The sequence below is a fragment of the Mobula hypostoma genome, chromosome 5 (assembly GCF_963921235.1).
Source record: "Mobula hypostoma chromosome 5, sMobHyp1.1, whole genome shotgun sequence".
NCBI lineage: Eukaryota > Metazoa > Chordata > Chondrichthyes > Myliobatiformes > Myliobatidae > Mobula > Mobula hypostoma.
Genome location: NC_086101.1, coordinates 6,677,913 through 6,696,769, shown reverse-complemented (window position 1 = coordinate 6,696,769; position 18,857 = coordinate 6,677,913). Strand labels below are relative to the sequence as shown.

The 18,857-nt window shown below is 47.4% G+C and overlaps 1 protein-coding gene across 1 annotated transcript in view; it reads right to left on the bottom strand.

The window, feature by feature from the left end:
* Positions 1-18,081: 18,081 nt before the first annotated feature.
* The window catches only part of LOC134346428 (uncharacterized), a 69,097-nt gene continuing 68,321 nt past the window's right edge, over positions 18,082-18,857 (bottom strand). Inside the window, 1 exon segment of the mRNA XM_063047798.1 lies at positions 18,082-18,502. Coding sequence (XP_062903868.1) covers positions 18,082-18,502 — 421 coding nt within the window.

Here is an 18,857-nt window from a genome sequence, read left to right as displayed (position 1 = left end):
ATAGAGTTTCACGGTGAAGGGCCCTACCTGTTGCTGGAAACCGGTACTGCAGGAGGAGCAGAAACAAAATGCTGCAACTCTCGACTGGAACAGAACCAAGAATTTATTTTTTTATGGAATGTGGGCATCGTCAGCAGGGCCAACATTTACTGTGTGGTGAACGAGTTCCCAAATTGTTGCAAGATTTTCACTCTGCGGCCATGAGAGATCGGCCGATATGTTACTCAGCTAGAACCCTTTTCCGGGGAAAGGGAAACCTGAAGCAGAGAGAATGAATTGAATTGACTTTATTTCTTACATCCTTCACATACATGAGGAGTAAAAATCTTTATGTTACGCCTCCGTCTAAATGTGTAACGTGTAATTTAAGGCAATTTGTAATAAATAGTTGTAGTAAATAGTATGCACAACAGGACAGTCAATACAGCATAGAAATTCAAACATATCAGTGTGAATTAATCGGTCTGATGGCCTGGTGAAAGAAGTTGTCCCGGAGCCTGTCGGTCCTGGCTTTAATACTGTGGAACCGTTTCCCAGATGATAGCAGCTGGAACAGTTTGTGGTTGGGGCGATTCGGGTCCCCATTGATACTTCAGGTCCTTTTTATGCGTCTGTGTCTGTAAATGTCCTGAATAGCGCGAAGTTCACATCTACGGATGCGCTGGGCTGTCCACACCACTCTCTGCAGAGTCCTGCGATTGAGGGAAGTACAGTTCCCATACCAGGCAGTGATGCAGCCAGTCAGGATGCTCTCAATTGTGCCCCCGTAGAAAGTCATTAGGCTGTGGGGACTCACGCCAAACTTCTTCACCCGTCTGAGATGAAACAGGTGCTGTTATACTGACCACGTGAGATCCTCGGTGATGTGGATGCCGAGGAACGTAAAGCTGTTCCTCTGAACTCCAGGTCCATTGATGTCAGTAGGGGTCAGCCTGTCTCCATTCCTCCAGTAGTCCACAACCAACTCATTTGTTTTTGCGACATTGAGGGAGAGGTTGTTCTCTTGACACCACTGTGTCTGGGTGATGACTTCCTCTCTGTAGGGTGCCTAGTTATTATTTGCGATAAGTCCAATCAATGTGGAATCGTCAGCAAATTTAATTAGCAGTTTGGAGCTGTGAATGGCAACACAATCTTGGGTATACAGAGAGCAAAGGAGGGCGATTAGAACACAGCCCTGAGGGGGCCCTGTGTTGAGGGTCAGAGGGGCAGAGGTAAAGGAACCCACTCTTACCATCTGTCGGTAATCTGACAGGAAGTCCAGGATCCAGGTGTACAAGGCAGAGCGAAGGCCGAGGTCTCTGAGCTTCTTGTCGAGCCTGGAGGGAATTATGGTGTTGAATGCTGAACTGTAGTCCAAGAACAGCATTCTCATAAAAGCGTCCTTCTTCTCCAGATGTGAAAGGACGGTGTGTGGAGCTGTGGCTATTGTGTCATCTGTTGATGGGTTGTGTCAATAGGCGAATTGTACGGGATCCAGTGTGGGTGACAGCAAGCTGCAGATGTGGTCCTTGACCAGTCTCTAAAAGCATCTGCTTATTATTGAGGTAAATGAGACAGGGCGCCAGTCGTTCAGACTTGTTACCTTGGTCTTTTTAGGAACAGGAACAATACATATCCGATATTAGATATATTTACCGACTGGGGAGCAGCGGCGGTGAGAGGAGCACAATCCAAGATTCTGTTGTAAAGGGGCCGGACGGAGAGCAAACTGACGGGTCGGTGGGAATTTTCACTCTGATTGGGTGGAGAGAAGTTGAGATAGTAAACTGCACTAATAGTAGTGTTCATTATCCAATCACTTCGGCTGTTCAGAGAATATAAATCCCGATGAACTCTATGTAAGATGATTATTCGGGAATTGATTTAAATGGATGACACCAGACGGACTGCAGCCGCTGAAATCGCTCATTTCGACCTATTCAAGGACAGTCACTGGGCTGTAAATGTTGGTCCTTCTGTCGATGTCCACATTCCGTAAACGATAAATTCTGGCCCCTTTCTTTATACTTTGACAATAAATTTACCCAACAATTATGCCTCCTCAACCGGGGTGAATAACTTCACTCACTTCAACTCCGAATTGATTCCACAAGCGACAGACCAGCTTTCAAAGACTCTGCAATTTATTTATTTCTCTTCTGCTTGCCTCTCGGATTGGACGCCTGTGACTAGTGATGTGCCGCAGGGATCGGTGCTGGGGCCATTGTTGTTCGACTTCAACATCAATGAGCTGGATGAGAGTATGGTAGACCGAGTAATCAAATTTGCAGACTGCACTAAGACTGGGGCGTAGTGGGGAGGTATATCAGAGCCTTCCAGCGGGACCTGACAGATGGAATTTAATGCAAACAGCTGAGGTGGTGCCCATTTTGCAGGACAAACCAGGGTAGGACTTTCACAGTGAATGTCAGTGCGCTGAGGAGTGTTGTAGAACAGAGAGGTCTGGGAACACAGATCCGGAATTCCCTGAAAGTGGCGTCATACGTAGAAAGGTTGTAAAGAGAATTTTTGGCATATTGCCCTTTTAGAAATCAAAGTATGTACTAAGTATAGGAGTTGGATGTTATGTTGAAGGCGTATAAAACATTGGGGATGCCTAATTTAGATTATTGTGTGCAGTTCTGGTCACCTATCTACAGGAAAGATATCAGTAAAATAGAAAGAGTACAGTGAAAATTCACAAGGATATTGCCTGGACTTGAAATCCTGAATGATAGGGAAAGGTTGACAGGTCTAGGCAGAATGACAGTTTGACACAGGATAGATGGGCCGAAGGGCCTGTATGCGTGCTGTAGTGCTCTGTGCGCTTATACCTATTAGCAGAAATGATCTCCTTTTGTGCCTTGATTGTTTGCTTTTGATTACGTATATTTTCCCCTATATTCTATTGAATTCCGTTATTTTGCTGTAAACGCTGACCATAAATTGACTTTGAACTTTGACCAAGCTGAGAGTGGCAGCATTTTCCCTTTCCTGCAGTACCGGTTTACAACAGCAGGTGGTGACACTGCGCCGCGAAACCACACAGCTGCTGCTCGTCATCCCCACCCTCAGATTGAAGGCGGCCCTGCCAGGATCTGATCTTTCGAATATCAGCTGGATTGGCGGAGTCCTGTATTCTGGACACTTAAACGATATTCTACCGTTTTACAAAGCAGCAGGACATCAGATGAGACGGGAAAATTCAACAAATTCCCCAGCTTCCACACCCATCTTCACTTTAAACACAAGCAAGTCATCAGACCCGCTTCGTCGAGCGCCTCCGCTCCGTCCTCCACAACAGACAGCATCTCCCGGTAGTCATCCACGTCAACACTGCTTCACATTCCCATTCTGATATGTCCATACATGGCCTCCTCTACTGCCATGATGAGGCCAAACTCAAGTTGGATGAGCAACACCTCATATACCGTCCAGGTAGTCTCCAGCCCCTTGGCATGAACCTTGAATTCTACAACTTCCGTTAATTCCCTTCCCCTCCCTTCCCTATCCCACTTTCACTCTGCCCCCACATCCAGCTGCCTATCACTTCCCTCATGATTGATTCCGCCTCCTTCAACAACCCATTGTGTTTTCCCCTATTCCTTCTTCACCTTTCCTACCTATCACCTCCCTGCTTCCCCTCCCCCACCACTTTATCTTTCCCCTTACTGGTTTTTCACCTGGAACCTACCAGCCTTCTCCTTCCCACCCTCCCCCCAACTTCTTTATAGGGCCTCTGCCCCTTCCCTCTTCAGTCCTGACGAAGGGTCTCGGCCAGAAACATAGAAACATAGAAACATAGAAACATAGAAAATAGGTGCAGGAGTAGGCCATTCGGCCCTTCGAGCCTGCACCGCCATTTATTATGATCATGGCTGATCATCCAACTCAGAACCCCGCCCCAGCCTTCCCTCCGTACCCCCTGACCCCTGTAGCCACAAGGGCCATATCTAACTCCCTCATAAACATAGCCAATTAACTGGCCTCAACAGTTTCCTGTGGCAGAGAATTCCACAGATTCACCACTCTCTGTGTGAAGAAGTTTTTCTTAATCTCGGTCCTAAAAGGCTTCCCCTCTATCCTCAAACTGTGACCCCTCGTTCTGGAATTCCCCAACATCGGGAACAATCTTCCTGCATCTAGCCTGTCCAATCCCTTTAGGATCTTATACGTTTCAATCAGATCCCCCCTCAATCTTCTAAATTCCAACGAGTACAAGCCCAGTTCATCCAGTCTTTCTTCATATGAAAGTCCTGCCATCCCAGGAATCAATCTGGTGAACCTTCTTTGTACTCCCTCTATGGCCAAGATGTCTTTCCTCAGATTAGGGGACCAAAACTGCACACAATACTCCAGGTGTGGTCTCACCAAGGCCTTGTACAACTGCAGTAGTACCTCCCCGCTCCTGTACTCGAATCCTCTCGCTATAAATGCCAGCATACCATTCGCCTTTTTCACCGCCTGCTGTACCTGCATGCCCACTTTCAATGACTGGTGTATAATGACACCCAGGTCTCGTTGCACCTCCCCTTTTCCTAATCGGCCACCATTCAGATAATAATCTGTTTTCCTATTTTTGCCACCAAAGTGGATAACTTCACATTTATCCACATTAAATTGCATCTGCCATGAGTTTTCCCACTCACCCAACCTATCCAAGTCACCCTGCATCCTCTTAGCATCCTCCTCACTGCTAACACTGCCACCCAGCTTCGTGTCATCCGCAAACTTGGAGATGCTGCATTTAATTCCCTCATCCAAGTCATTAATATATATTGTAAACAACTGGGGTCCCAGCACTGAGCCTTGCGGTACCCCACTAGTCACCGCCTGCCATTCTGAAAAGGTCCCGTTTATTCCCACTCTTTGCTTCCTGTCTGCTAACCAATTCTCCACCCACACCAATACCTTACCCCCAATACCGTGTGCTTTAAGTTTCCACACTAATCTCCTGTGTGGGACCTTGTCAAAAGCCTTTTGAAAATCCAAATATACCACATCCACTGGTTCTCCCCCATCCACTCTACTAGTTACATCCTCAAAAAAATTCTATGACATTCGTCAGACATGATTTTCCTTTCACAAATCCATGCTGACTTTGTCCGATCATTTCACCGCTTTCCAAACGTGCTGTTATCACATCCTTGATAACTGACTCCAGCAGTTTCCCCACCACCGACGTTAGGCTAACCGGTCTATAATTCCCCGGTTTCTCTCTCCCTCCTTTTTTAAAAAGTGGGGTTACATTAGCCACCCTCCAATCCTCAGGAACCAGTCCAGAATCTAACGAGTTTTGAAAAATTATCACTAATGCATCCACTATTTCTTGGGCTACTTCCTTATGCACTCTAGGATGCAGACCATCTGGCCCTGGGCATTTATCTGCCTTCAATCCCTTCAATTTACCTAACACCACTTCCCTACTAACATGTATTTCACTCAGTTCCTCCATCTCACTGGACCCTCTGTCCCTTACTATTTCTGGAAGATTATTTATGTCCTCCTTAGTGAAGACAGAACCAAAGTAATTACTCAATTGGTCTGCCATGTCCTTGCTCCCCATAATCAATTCACCTGTTTCTGTCTGCAGGGGACCTACATTTGTCTTTAACAGTCTTTTCCTTTTTACATATCTATAAAAGCTTTTACCGTCCGTTTTTATGTTCCCCGCCAGTTTTCTCTCATAATCTTTTTTCCCCTTCCTAATTAAGCCCTTTGTCCTCCTCTGCTGAACTCTGAATTTCTCCCAGTCCTCAGGTGAACCACTTTCTCTGGCCAATTTGTATGCTACTTCTTTGGAATTGATACTATCCCTAATTTCTCTTGTCAGCCACGGGTGCACTACCTTCCTTGATTTATTCTTTTGCCAAACTGGGATGAACAATTGTTGTAGTTTATCCATGCAACCTTTAAATGCTTGCCATTGCATATCCACCGTCAATCCTTTAAGTGTCATTTGCCAGTCTGTCTTAGCTAATTCACGTCTCATACCTTCAAAGTTACCCCTCTTTAAGTTCAGAACCTTTGTTTCTGAAATAACTATGTCACTCTCCATATTAATGAAGAATTCCACCATATTATGGTCACTCTTACCCAAGGGGCCTCTCACGACAAGATCGCTAATTAACCCTTCCTCATTGCTCAAAACCCAGTCCAGAATAGCCTGCTCTCTTGTTGGTTCCTGGACATGTTGGTTCAAAAAACCATCCCGCATACATTCCAAGAAATCCTCTTCCTCAGCACCTTTACCAATTTGGTTCACCCAGTCTACATGTAGATTGAAGTCACCCATTATAACTGCTGTTCCTTTATTGCACACATTTCTAATTTCCTGTTTAATACCATCTCCGACCTCACTACTACTGTTAGGTGGCCTGTACACAATTCCCACCAGCGTCTTCTGCCCCTTAGTGTTACGCCGCTCTACCCATATCGATTCCACATCTTCCCGGCTTATGTACTTCCTTTCTATTGCGTTAATCTCTTCTTTAACCAGCAACGCCACCCCACCTCCCCTTCCTTCATGTCTATCCCTCATGAATATTGAATATCCCTGGACGTTGAGCTCCCATCCCTGGTCGTTTCTACGGATGCTGCCCGACCTGCTGAGTTCCTCCAACGTGTTGTTCGCTATGACCCTAGCATCTGCAGAGTATTTTCTGTTATCAGACTTCACCAATCGCCCATGGCTCCACACACAGATATTGATCCTGAAGGGACGATTTTCATTCTAGGACGAGGGAGATGTCCTCCTTTTTTAAAGAAAGGGGCTTCCCTTCCTCCACTATCAACTCTGCTCCTAAACGCATCTCCCCCATTTCACGTACATCTGCTCTCACTCCATCCTCCCGCCACCCCACTAGGAATAGGGTTCCCCTGGTCCTCACCTACCACCCCACCAGCCTCCGGGTCCAACATATTATTTTCCGTAACTTCTGCCACCTTCAACGGGATCCCACCACTAAGCACATCTTTCCCTCCCCCCCCCCCCCGCTTTCCGCAGGGATCGCTCCCTACACGACTCCCTTGTCCATTCGTCGCCCCCCCCCCCATCCCTCCCCTCCGATCTCCCTCTTGGCACTTATCCTTGTAAGCGAAACAAGTGTTACACATGCCCTTACACTTCCACCCTTACCACTATTCAGGGCCTCAGACATTCCTTCCAGGTGAGGCGACACTTCACCTGTGAGTCGGCTGGGGTGATATACTGCGTCCGGTGCTCCCGATGTGGCCTTTTATATATTGGCGAGACCCGACGCAGACTGGGAGACCGCTTTGCTGAACACCTACGCTCTGTCCGCCAGAGAAAGCAGGATCTCCCAGTGGCGACACATTTTAATTCCACATCCCATTCCCATTCTGACAAGTCTATCCACGGCCTCCTCTACGGTAAAGATGAAGCCACACTAAGGTTGGAGGAACAACACCTTATATTCCGTCTGGGTAACCTCCAACCTGATGACATGAACATCGACTTCAATAACTTCCGCTAATGCCCCACCTCCCCCTCGTACCCCATCTGTTACTTATTTATATACACACATTCTTTCTCTCACTCTCCTTTTTCTCCCTCTGTCCCTCTGAATATACCCCTTGCCCATCCTCTGGGTTCCCACCCCCCCCCACCCTTGTCTTTCTTCCCAGACCTCCTGTCCCATGATCCTCTCGTATCCCTTTTGCCAATCACCTGTCCAGCTCTTGGCTCCATCCCTCCCCCTCCTGTCTTCTCCTATCATTTTGGATCTCCCCCTCCCCCTCCCACTTTCAAATCGCTTATTCACTCTTCCTTCAGTTAGTCCTGACGAAGGGTCTCGGCCTGAAACGTCGACTGCACCTCTTCCTACAGATGCTGCCTGGCCTGCTGCGTTCACCAGCAACTTTGATGTGTGTTGCTTGAATTTCCAGCATCTGCAGAATTCCTGTTGTTTGCCTTTTTATTTTCCTAGTTATACCTCTGTTCTCAAAATAATACTAAAACCCTCTGTGACTCAGCTTTACAGCCAGCTCTGGGAGACTCCTGGAGAAGAAGGTGTATTTTCCTGTGCGGCCAGTTATTCGCTCTCACACTCTGCTTTCACCCAGTCGGGACGGATTCCGCCAACTTAAGTCAAGTACACACCCGCTGCTCCCCACTGTCCAGCAGGAGTTGTGGGGAATTATTCTAGTCCACACCCCTCTCTTTACCAGGGAGGGGACCTGACATAATAAGGAAATCACAAGGTATTTGCGATTACGATTAGGTCTTTTGAGGGACTTTTCTATAGGTACATGGAGCTTAGAAAAATAGAGGGCGATAGGTAAGCCTAGTAATTTCTAGGGTAGGGACATGTTCGGCATAACTTTGTGGGCCGAAGGGCCTGTATTATGCTGCAGGTTTTCTATGATTCTATATGTTCAGAAGTCTGGGAACACGGTGATTCAGCAGCTGTGGAGGAAACAGTCACCAACTGACACAGACATGATAGACAGTCGGAGTATCTTCATCCTCGGCGTGGGAATGTCAATTACTGCAGGGAGTAACTATAAGGTGAGAGGAGAAGGTTTAAAGGAGATTGTCTGTGGCCTATGTCGGTCGTGGTCGACCATGGGTACCGAGCCTCTGGTAGTCTCTGGAGCGAAGCCGGAGCTGCCTCTCCAGGGCGCAGGCCAGGGCAGACTTGATATGGAGATCCGACTTTTGCCCATGCAGTAGGATCCCCCCGCCCCCACCCCACCTCTCCGTGCTGATGACGGGTCCAAAGGAACGACGAAAGTCGATACAGTTTGGTGCCAGCAGCATCACAGGAGTTGCCGTGCCGGTGCTGGGTACAACAGTCAGCCGCCTTCGGGACTCCGACTCCGGATTTTCCCTCGGGATTTACTCCCGAAGCCTTTCCCGTGAGCGGGTATAGCCGCAAGGCAGCGGACGTTTGAAATCGGAGTTTTCCCTCTCCTAGATGAGCTACCATCCCTGGTTAACGAGCCCCATCTGCTCGGAGCAATTGGTTTTAAGGCGCCAGTGGCCCGCCTTTGCCCCTTCTGCTGTCAGTGAGAACCGCTCCGCCGGGCATAAGAACTATTCCACACATGAAGGCCAGGAGTTGGACCTGGTTGTCAGAGGCTGTTTGAGTCGCACGGCATGAAGAGAATTTGTTTAGCAGTGGGAGCTCGTCCCCACTACCACCCTTCGGCTATGACTACTTTTGGAGACTGATGAGGCAAGTTTTTTTTTACACAGAGAATGGTCGGTGCTGTCAGGGGAGGTGGTGGAAACAGATACAACAGCAACATTTCAGTGACATTTAGACAGACACATGAACAGACAGGGAATGGAGGGTTGTGGGCCATGTACAGGCAGATGGGATGAGATTGAATAGGCACAATGTTCAGCACAGACTTGTGGGCCGAATGGCCTGTTCCTGTGTTGTATTGTTCAATGTTCTGTGTTCAGGAGCTTTGGACGCAGTAGTCAAGAACAACTGGTATTTCGGTACAGTCGCTGTGCAAAATGCAGTAAAGTGTCCCGGGCGCTTACACAGACTGGCTGCAAAAACAATGAATACAACAAACTCTGCATACTGTTACATGCATTGAAGACAGTGGAGTGAATACAGTCAACACGGGGTACAGAGGATGCTCTACACAGAGTGCATTGGTTACCGCTTCCCCGTGTAATCCAACAGAGTGAAGACAAAAAAATTAATAGACACAAAGATCGATTTGTGTTTCAAGAACGTAAGAAACAGGAGCAGGAGTGGCCATTCGGCCCCTTGCTCCTGCTCTGCCCTTCACTCAGAACATGGCTGATCATTAACCTCAGTGACAACTTCCTGCACCATCCCATCATCACTGTTACCCTTAAATACAGAAATCTTTTGTTGAGTGTTCCAAATATTCACCACACACTTGGTGAGGAATTTTTCCTCATCTCAGTCCTGCTGAGGCGACCTCTGATTGCGAGTCTGTGACCCCTGGTTCCACACCCCATCCAGGGGAAACATCATTCCTGCCTCTACCCTGTCAATACCCAGTGAGACTGTGTCTGTGCCAGTGAGACCACCTCTTATTCTTCGAATTATGAGACAGTCTCAGTCAGTGTAATATCCCCGAGGACACTACGTGAAGGGTAAAGCTTTAAAGTAAGATCGTCAAAGTTGAACCGGGATGTTCAAGGAATGTTTTTCGACACAATGAGTGGTATCTTCCTGGAATGCGCGGCCGGGATGGGGAGTGGTGGAATCAGATACGATCATGATGTTTAACAGACATTTAAACCCGGAAATGAACAGACAGGGAATGGAGGATAGGGATCATTTGCAGGCAAACGTGATGACATCATGGTCAGCATAGACAGTGTGTGCAGAATGTTCTGTGTTCAATGTTTGAAATATCACAGCTAGGGGCCCAATAATTTCTTCCCTGGATTCCCACCGTGTCAGAGGATACACTGGGTCAGACCCTGGGATTTATTCAGCTTTGTGTGTTTAAGCTGGCCAGCCTCCTTTGTAATGACGGTATGTTTCAGGACATTCGTATTCTCCTCCCTGAATTCCCCAGCTCCATCACCTTCTCTACAGATGAGAAGTATTTATTTCATGAGATGTCAGGGGTAAGTTTTTTTTACACAGAGTGTGTGGAATGGGGTGGCGGTGGTGGAGGCGGAAACGATAGGGTCTTTTAAGAGACTCCTGGATGGATACAAAGAACTCAGAAAACTAGAGGGCTATGGGTAGGCCCAGGCAGTTCTAAGGTAAGGACGTGTTCAGCACAGCTTTGTGGACTGAAGGGCCTATATTGTGCTGTAGGTTTTCTACAGCATCTTTTGTAGACTCTCCTTTATCTTACCTGTAGCTATCTCACACCCCCTTTTGGCCTCTCGGTTTTCCCTCTTCAGTGTTCTCCTGCATCCCTTCTACTCCGAGGGATTCACCTGATCCCAGCTGCTTTCACCTGACACACAACTCCACCCTGACCGTCGTCGATAATAACCCTCATCAGCCAGGGTTCCCTCATCCCTCCAGTCTCGCCATTCACTCTGACAAGGACAGGCTGATCCTGAACCTTTACAAACTCAGTTTTAAAGCCACTCACTTGCCAGGTGTCTGTTTACTTGGGACCACCCTCCTGTTCTACACCTCTATTCATTCCCCGACCCCTTCTATCCTCCCTCAGTTCAGTCTGTTCACAGCTCTGAACATCAGAAATAGCAGCAAGAGGAGGCTGTTCAGCCCCTCACACCTGCTGTCCCATTGAATAAGATCAAAACCACCTCACTGTGCCACAGATGCAAAGGACGTGACAGAAGTGGAGGTCAGAGAGGAGGGAGAGTTGTGACGTTGATTAGGGAGAACATCACCACAGCACTTAGAGAGATCCTTGTGGGGAACGGCCAGTGAGAGTATATTGGTAGGAGTTATAAATATAGAGATGGTCACTTCGTTGGGATTGTACTATAAGATTCCAAATGTCAGTGAGAATCAGAAGAGCCCATGTGTAGGGAGAATGCAGATAACTGTTGGAATATCAGGGTTGTAATAGTCAGAGACTTCAGCTTCCCTAATATTGACTGGGACAGACATAGTGCTGAGGGATTTGACAGGGTAGAATTTGTGAGTGTGGTCTGGAATGGTTTTACAAGCAATGTGCAGATGCCCAACTGGAGAAAGGGGTCGCACTTGACCTCCTCGCAGGAAGTGAGTCTGGGAAAGTGTTTGACGTGACAGTGGCGGGGTGGAGGGCGCGTTGGGACCGGTGATCATCATTCTGTTAGATGTAAAATAGTTATGGAAATACCTGTGGACTCGTCCTGAATTGGAGCAAGGTGAATGTTGATGGGATCAGACAGGAACGTGATGGTTGTTTGGTCGAGGCTGTCCACAGGTCAAGGCACACAAAGCTGCAGAAAGTTGTAAACTCAGCCAGCTCCATCATACTTTACTGAAATCCATACACACTACATCCACTGCTCTACCATCATCAATGTGTTTTGTTACATCTTCAAAGATCTCAGTCAGGCTCGTAAAGCAAGACCTGCCCTTGACAAAACCATGACTATCCCTAATCAGATTGTGTGTCTCCAAATGCTCATAAATCCTGCCTCTCGGGATCTTCTCCAACAATTTTCCCACCATTGAAGTCAGATTCATATGGGACTCCCCAGCAGCCAGAACATCTTCAAAAGGCAATGCCTCAGAAAGGTGGCGTCCATCATAAAGGGCCCCCATCACGGATGACATGCCCTCTTCTCATTGGTAGCATCAAGGAGAAGGTACAGGAGCCTGAGGGAACACAGTCGACATTTCAGAAACAGCTTCGTCCCGTCCACCATCAGATTTCTGAGTGCACAAAGGACCCATGTACACTTCCTCAGTGTCTTTCTCCCCCTCTCTTTTTGCACAATTTATTTGATCTGTTTTTTATAGAAACTATTTGCAGTAACTTACATGTTTTATCACTATGTATTGTAAGGTACTGATGCTGCAAAATGACAGATTTCACAACATGTGCCAGTGATATTAAACCAGATTCTGATTCAGATTCACAGGAACAGGCCCTCTGGATGGGGTCCCAGGTGAGCTGTCCAACTCGATACTAAATCAGTTTGTGGTAGGAAGCCGAGGGTGGTAGTGAAGGGTTGTTTTGCTAATTGGAGGCCTGTGACCAGTGCTCAGCCGTGGGTTCAGTGCTGTGTCCATCGTTGTTTGTGATTTATATTAATGGCTTGGATGACAATGTTGGTGGCATTGTTAGTCAGTGAGCAAGAGAATATTTAACAGCGAACTAAAGGGCAACATTTTCACACAAAGGCAGTGGGTGTCTATCGAATGAGCTGTCAGGGGAGGAGGTGGCGGAAAGTACAATGACAACATTTAATAGATAAATCGACAGTACAACGATAGGAAATTTCAGAGCAGGGGTTCACAACCATTTTAATGTCATAGACCTCAGGTTGGAAACCCCTGGTTTACAGCGACTGGGGCCAAATACAGACCAATGCCCAGAACAGCATCTGGGTTAGTTTGAAGAAGTGGGGCCAAAGGGCCTATTTCCATGCTGTACATCTCAAACACAAAACAAACAGAATCAATCTGGTCACTCTCCATCACTCACTTGGGAAACTGGGTCATCAGTCACCTCAATGAGGCCAGCATGGTCTCCCAAGTGTGATGGTATGTGTTCTGTGTGCAGGGCACGGTTCGGACCCAGGGATGGAAAGTATAATATTGCAACACCAGCTGGTATAAATAATGCAATAGGAGTGTGTGTTATTTGTACACAGTCTGAATTTTCTACTGAATTAACATCAATGAAGATTAACATTTCAAAAGAAAATCAGGCATTAACCAGCATGTTAACTTTAACATAGTGGAGTTTAGTCCAAGAAAAATCATTTTGTACGTGGGGGTCCCGATGAGACCACACATGGAACACCCAACACAGCCCCACAGGGAATGAATGTAATTCTGGCCTTCAGACTGAGCTTTCAAACTGAAACTCAGAGTAATAATTGGGAAGTTTGAGAGATTCTGGGTATTTATTGCAAATGGAATTGATAGATCTCTTACTGAAATTGTATTCAGCCAGTAATGAATCACATAATTGTATCTTTGTGTCTTTTTCATTGACAATGAAGGTGACATGAGGAGTAAACTGCGAATGGCAGTGAAACTGGTCATGTGGTGGATAGTGAAGATTGTCTAAAGTTACAACTGGACCTCAAACAACTGGGAATGTGGGCATAGGAATGTCAGAAGGAATTCAACACAGAAATCTGCAAAGTGACACATTTTGAGAAGTTAAAACCAGGACAGAATGTACACAGTGAATACCAGGGAACTGGGGAGTGTTGTAAAATAGAAATACCCAGGGGAACAAGTACATAGTTCCTGAGAGTAGAGACACAGGTAGACAGTGTAGTGAAGAAGGTGTATGATATGCTGGCCTTCATCGATCGGGGCATTAAGTACATGAGATGGTTTGTCATGTTACAGCTGTACAAGACATTGGTGAGACCACAATTAGAGTACTGGGTGCAGTTCTGGTCACCGAGCTGTAGAAAGGATGACATTCAGCTGGAATGTGTGCAGACAAGATTCACAGGAATGTTACCGGGGCTCAAGGGCTTCAAGAGAATCTGGATCGACCTGAGCTGTTTTCCCTGAAGCAAAGGAGACTGAGGGTTGACATTATTGTGCTTTATGAAATCCTGCAGGGCAGTGATGAGGTCGATGGTCACAGTCTTTCCCCAGGGGAGGGGAGTCTAAAACTAGAGGATATAGATTTAAGCTCAGAGGGTAAAGGTCAGCAGGGGAGCTGAGTGGCAAATTTTCCACAATGTTGGTGGTCGGTAAATGGGATGAACTGCCAGAGGAAATGGGAGACACTGATTGAACTGAAACATCGTTAAGACATTCAGACAAGTTCCTGTTTGAAAACGTTAAGAGGAATTTTGACCAAATGCTGTCAAATGGGAGGTGCTGAGAAAGCCACCTTGGTTGTCGGGGACATGTTACGCTGAAGGGCCGGTGTGCGTGCTGTCTACCTCCATCAGTCTAATGAGGAAGAGTGGGACCTTTCATCGGGGCAGGTCTGTACAGGAGTGAAGTCAGGAAGTTTTCCTGCGTCCGTGTTTGAGTAATCCCAGTGTATCCGACACCTCACAGTCTTCTGCTGCATCAAGATTCCCCATTTCAGTGTCAAAGACATTCGCCTGATGATTTAAGTAATTGATATTTAATCTCTTTTTCACCTTCCTGCTTTACACCTCTATTTATTCCCCAGACCCTTCTATCCTCTCTCTGGTCAGTCTGTACACTGCTCCGAAGAACATCAGAAACAGAAGCACGAAGGCCATTCAGCCCCTCACATCTGCTCTCCCATTAGACATGATTAATACCACTTCCCTGTGCTAATGCTATTTCTACTGATTCACCTTGTATCCAAAACTCAATCCACGTCTCTCTTCAACATAGTTAATGCGTAAATGTGCAGAGCCCTGTTAGATTATGAGCTGGGTGAATACATTTATTCACCTCTGATTGGTCGTCCCCTCACTGTGCCTCCTCATCCTGACTCTCCCATTACCAGAAACATCATCACTGCATCTACCTGGGGAGCCTGGAGCAAGTCTCAGACTCTCTCTCTCTGTCTCCGCCACACACAAATACACACAGGGGGCGTCACCATTTACATTTCTCCATTGTGTCAATGACCAACACAGTCTGCCCGAGGATTGTGCTGGGATCAGCCTGCATGTGTTGCCACACTTCCGGCTCCAAAATATCATGTCCACGTCTCTCTACCCTTCACCGTACCTCTCCGGGTAGTTCCAACCTGAGCATCGATTTCTCGAATGGTCCACTCCCCTCTCCGAGCACATTCTTTCTTCTTCATCCACCTTCCGGAGGAAATTACACTGCAATCCCATTTTTCTCTTGAATCAGATGCTGGAAGAACTAAAACAAAACTGAAATTGCTTGAAACCCACAACAGACCAGGCAGTGTTTGAATCAATTCCAGGAGAGGTCACCGACATGGAACGTGAAGTCTGTTCCTCTCTCCACAGATCCTGACCAACCTGCTGTGTTTTTCCTGCATTTCCTGAGTGTGAAGTGATGTTGTGGGGATGGAACTGGACTCTCTGACGGTGGTGTCTGAAAAGAGGATGCTGTCCAAGTTGCATGCCATCTTGGACAATGTTTCCCATCCACTACATAATGTACTGGTTGAGCACAGGAGTACATTCAGCCAGAGACTCATTCCACCGAGATGCAACACAGAGCGTCATAGGAAGTAATTCCTGCCTGTGGCCATCAAACTTTACAACTCCTCCCTTGGAGGGTCAGACACAGTGAGCCAATAGGCTGGTCCTGGACTTATTTCCTGGCATAATTTTACATATTACTATTTAAATATTTATGGTTTTATTACTATTTATTATTTATGGTGCAACTGCAACGAAAACCACTTTCCCCCCAGGATCAATAAAGTATGACCATGACTATGACTATGACTATGACTATGACTATGAACTGGGTCTGTTTAGGATGCTGTTGAGGGGGTGACCGCAACAGAGGATGACCACAGCGATCGGGTCTCTGGCACTGAGCCTGGTTCTGTGGTGCAGAAGGGAGAAAAGGAGATGAGGAATGTGGTAGTCATAGGGGATTTCATAGTGAAGGGAACAGACAGGAGGTTCTGTCAGCCTGATAGAGATACTGGCATGGTGTGTTGCCTCCCAGGTGCCAGGGTACGGGATGTCTCGGATCGGGTGCAGAGTATTCTGAAGGGAGAGGGTGACCAGCCAGAAGGCTTGGAACACGTTGGTACCAATGACACTGGTAGGAAAAGGGAAGAGGTCCTGAAGAGAGTGTTCAGGGAATTGGGTAGGGAACTGAGAAGCAGGACCTCCAGGGTAGTAATCACAGGATTGCTGCCTGTGCCAAGTGCCAACGCGCACAAGAATAGCACGAACAGGCATGTTAATGCGTGGCTGACAGACTGGTGTAGCGGGCAGGGTTTCGGGTTCCTGGATCACTGGGGGAGGTACGACCTGTATATAAAGGACGGGTTACACCTGAAAATCCTGCCTGACTAACCTACTGCAAATATTTGAGGAAATCACAAGCAGGGTAGACGAAGGAGATGCAGTAGATGTGGTGCATTTGGATTTTCAGAAGGCCTTTGACAAGATGCCGCACATGAGGCTGCTTAGCAAGATAGCTCATGGAATTACAGGGAAGTTACTAGCATGGGTGGAGCATTGGCTCATTGGCAGAAAACAGAGAGTGAGAATAAAGCCTATTCTGGCTGGCTGCCGGTTACCAGTGGAGTTCCACAGGGGTTGGTGTTGGGACCACTGCTTTTTACGATGTATATCAATGATTTGAACTATGGGATTAGTGGAATTGTGGCTAACTTTGCCAATGATACAAAGATAGGTGGTGCAGCAGGTAGTGTTGAGGAAAGAGACTCAGATCGTTCAGGGGAATGGGCAAAGAAGTGGCAAATGAAATACAATGTTGGAAAGTGTATGGTCATGCACTTTGGTGGAAGAAATAAACGGGCAGACTATTATTTAGATGGGGAGAGAATGCAAAATGCAGAGATGCAAAGGGACTTGGGAGTCTTTGTGCAGGATACCCTGAAGGTTCACCTCCAGGTTGAGTCGGTGGTGAAGAAGGCAAATGCAATGTTGACATTCATTTCTAGAGGTAGAGAATATAAGAGCAGGGATGTGATGTTGAGGCTCTGAGGCACTCGTGAGACCACACTTGGAGTATTGTGAGCAGCTTCTCATCTTAGAAAGCATATACTGACATTGGAGAGGAATCAGAGAAGATTCACAAGAATGATTCCAGGAATGAAAGGGTTACCGTATGAGGAACGTCTGGCAGCTCTTGGGCTGTATTCCCTGGAGTTCAGGAGAATGAGGGGGATCTCATAGAAACATTCTGAATGTTAAAAGGCCTGAACAGATTGGATTTGGCAAAGTTATTTCCCTTGGTAGGGGACTCTAGGACAACAGGGCATGACTTCAGTATTGAAGGACGTCCTTTTAGGACTGAGATGCGGAGAAATTACTTTAGTCAGAGAGTGGTAAATCTGTGTTATTTTTTGCCACGAGCGGCTGTGGAGGCCAAGTCATTGGATGCATTTAAGGCAGATAGGTTCTTCATTAGCCAGGGCATCAAAGGGTATGGGGAGAAGGCAGGAGAGTGGGGATGACTGGAAGAATTGGATCAACCCATGATTGAATGGTGGAGCAGACTTGATGGGCCGAATGGCCTACTTCTGCTTCTATATCTTATGGTCTTAAAATGAATATCTGATTCAACGTAGAGATCCCGGCTCACCCTGACCTCCCTCTCCCAGTCAGCACCACCACCACTTGTCCCAGTTACCCGGTCAGTCCCGGTGGACTTTAGCACCCGGGGGAGCCGGGGAGCTCAGGACCCGCCGCCCGCGGCTGCTGCTGAAACCGCAGTGTTTATGTTCCGTTGACGGATGCAGTGAACGAGTTAAAATGAATGGATCGATAATTCTCACATTTTCACTCTCCGCACATTTATATTTACACTGAATTACTCCTGTCACCGGTCTCGGGACCCGACCCGTTTACAGACCCGGAGCGGAACTGGAGCAGATTCTCAGCCACTCGTTTGTATATACAGTCCAGAAGAAAGGATAAAGTTTCTCCGTGAATTTATTCCCAGTGAAGGTGTGGAGATGGGACTTGGTCTCCGCGTTGTAAAATGAAACTGTCCCGGACTGGTAACTGAGATAAACTCCCACCCTCCCGGGGATGGGACCGGCAGGGAGACGGGACTCAGGGGAGGTGTAAACCCACATCTCGTCATTAATCCGCCCGATGATCCAGAATCCGGTCTCCGGACTCGGTGTGACCGATCCCTTCCGGTCCACAGACTCTGCGGCGACTCCCAGACCCCAGCGCCGATTCCCCGTCACCTCCACCTCCCAGTAATGTCTCCCCGATGTGAATCCCTCCGATCCCAGCACACAAGCCGAGACTGTGAACCTCTTCCCGGTGTCAGGGAGATTCCTCCGGGTCCCGGTCCGTCTCACACTCTTGCGATCCTCAGACACCTCGAGCCACGGACTCAGGCTCAATCGGGTGGCCGACAGGACCCTCTCCCGAGGTTTTACCCAAACACAGCGGATGGACAACCAACATCTTCCCGGGATTTTCCTCGCCATGGAGAGCGGATTTTTCCTGATCAACACACACAAAATTCTGGAGGATCTCAGCGGATGAAACAACATGTGTTAAGGGAGATGTACAGTCGATGTTTCAAGCCGAGACCTTACCTCCGGGTTGGAAAGAAAGACGGGAGACAGCAGTGGAAATGGGTATTAAGAAGGAGTGCAGCAAC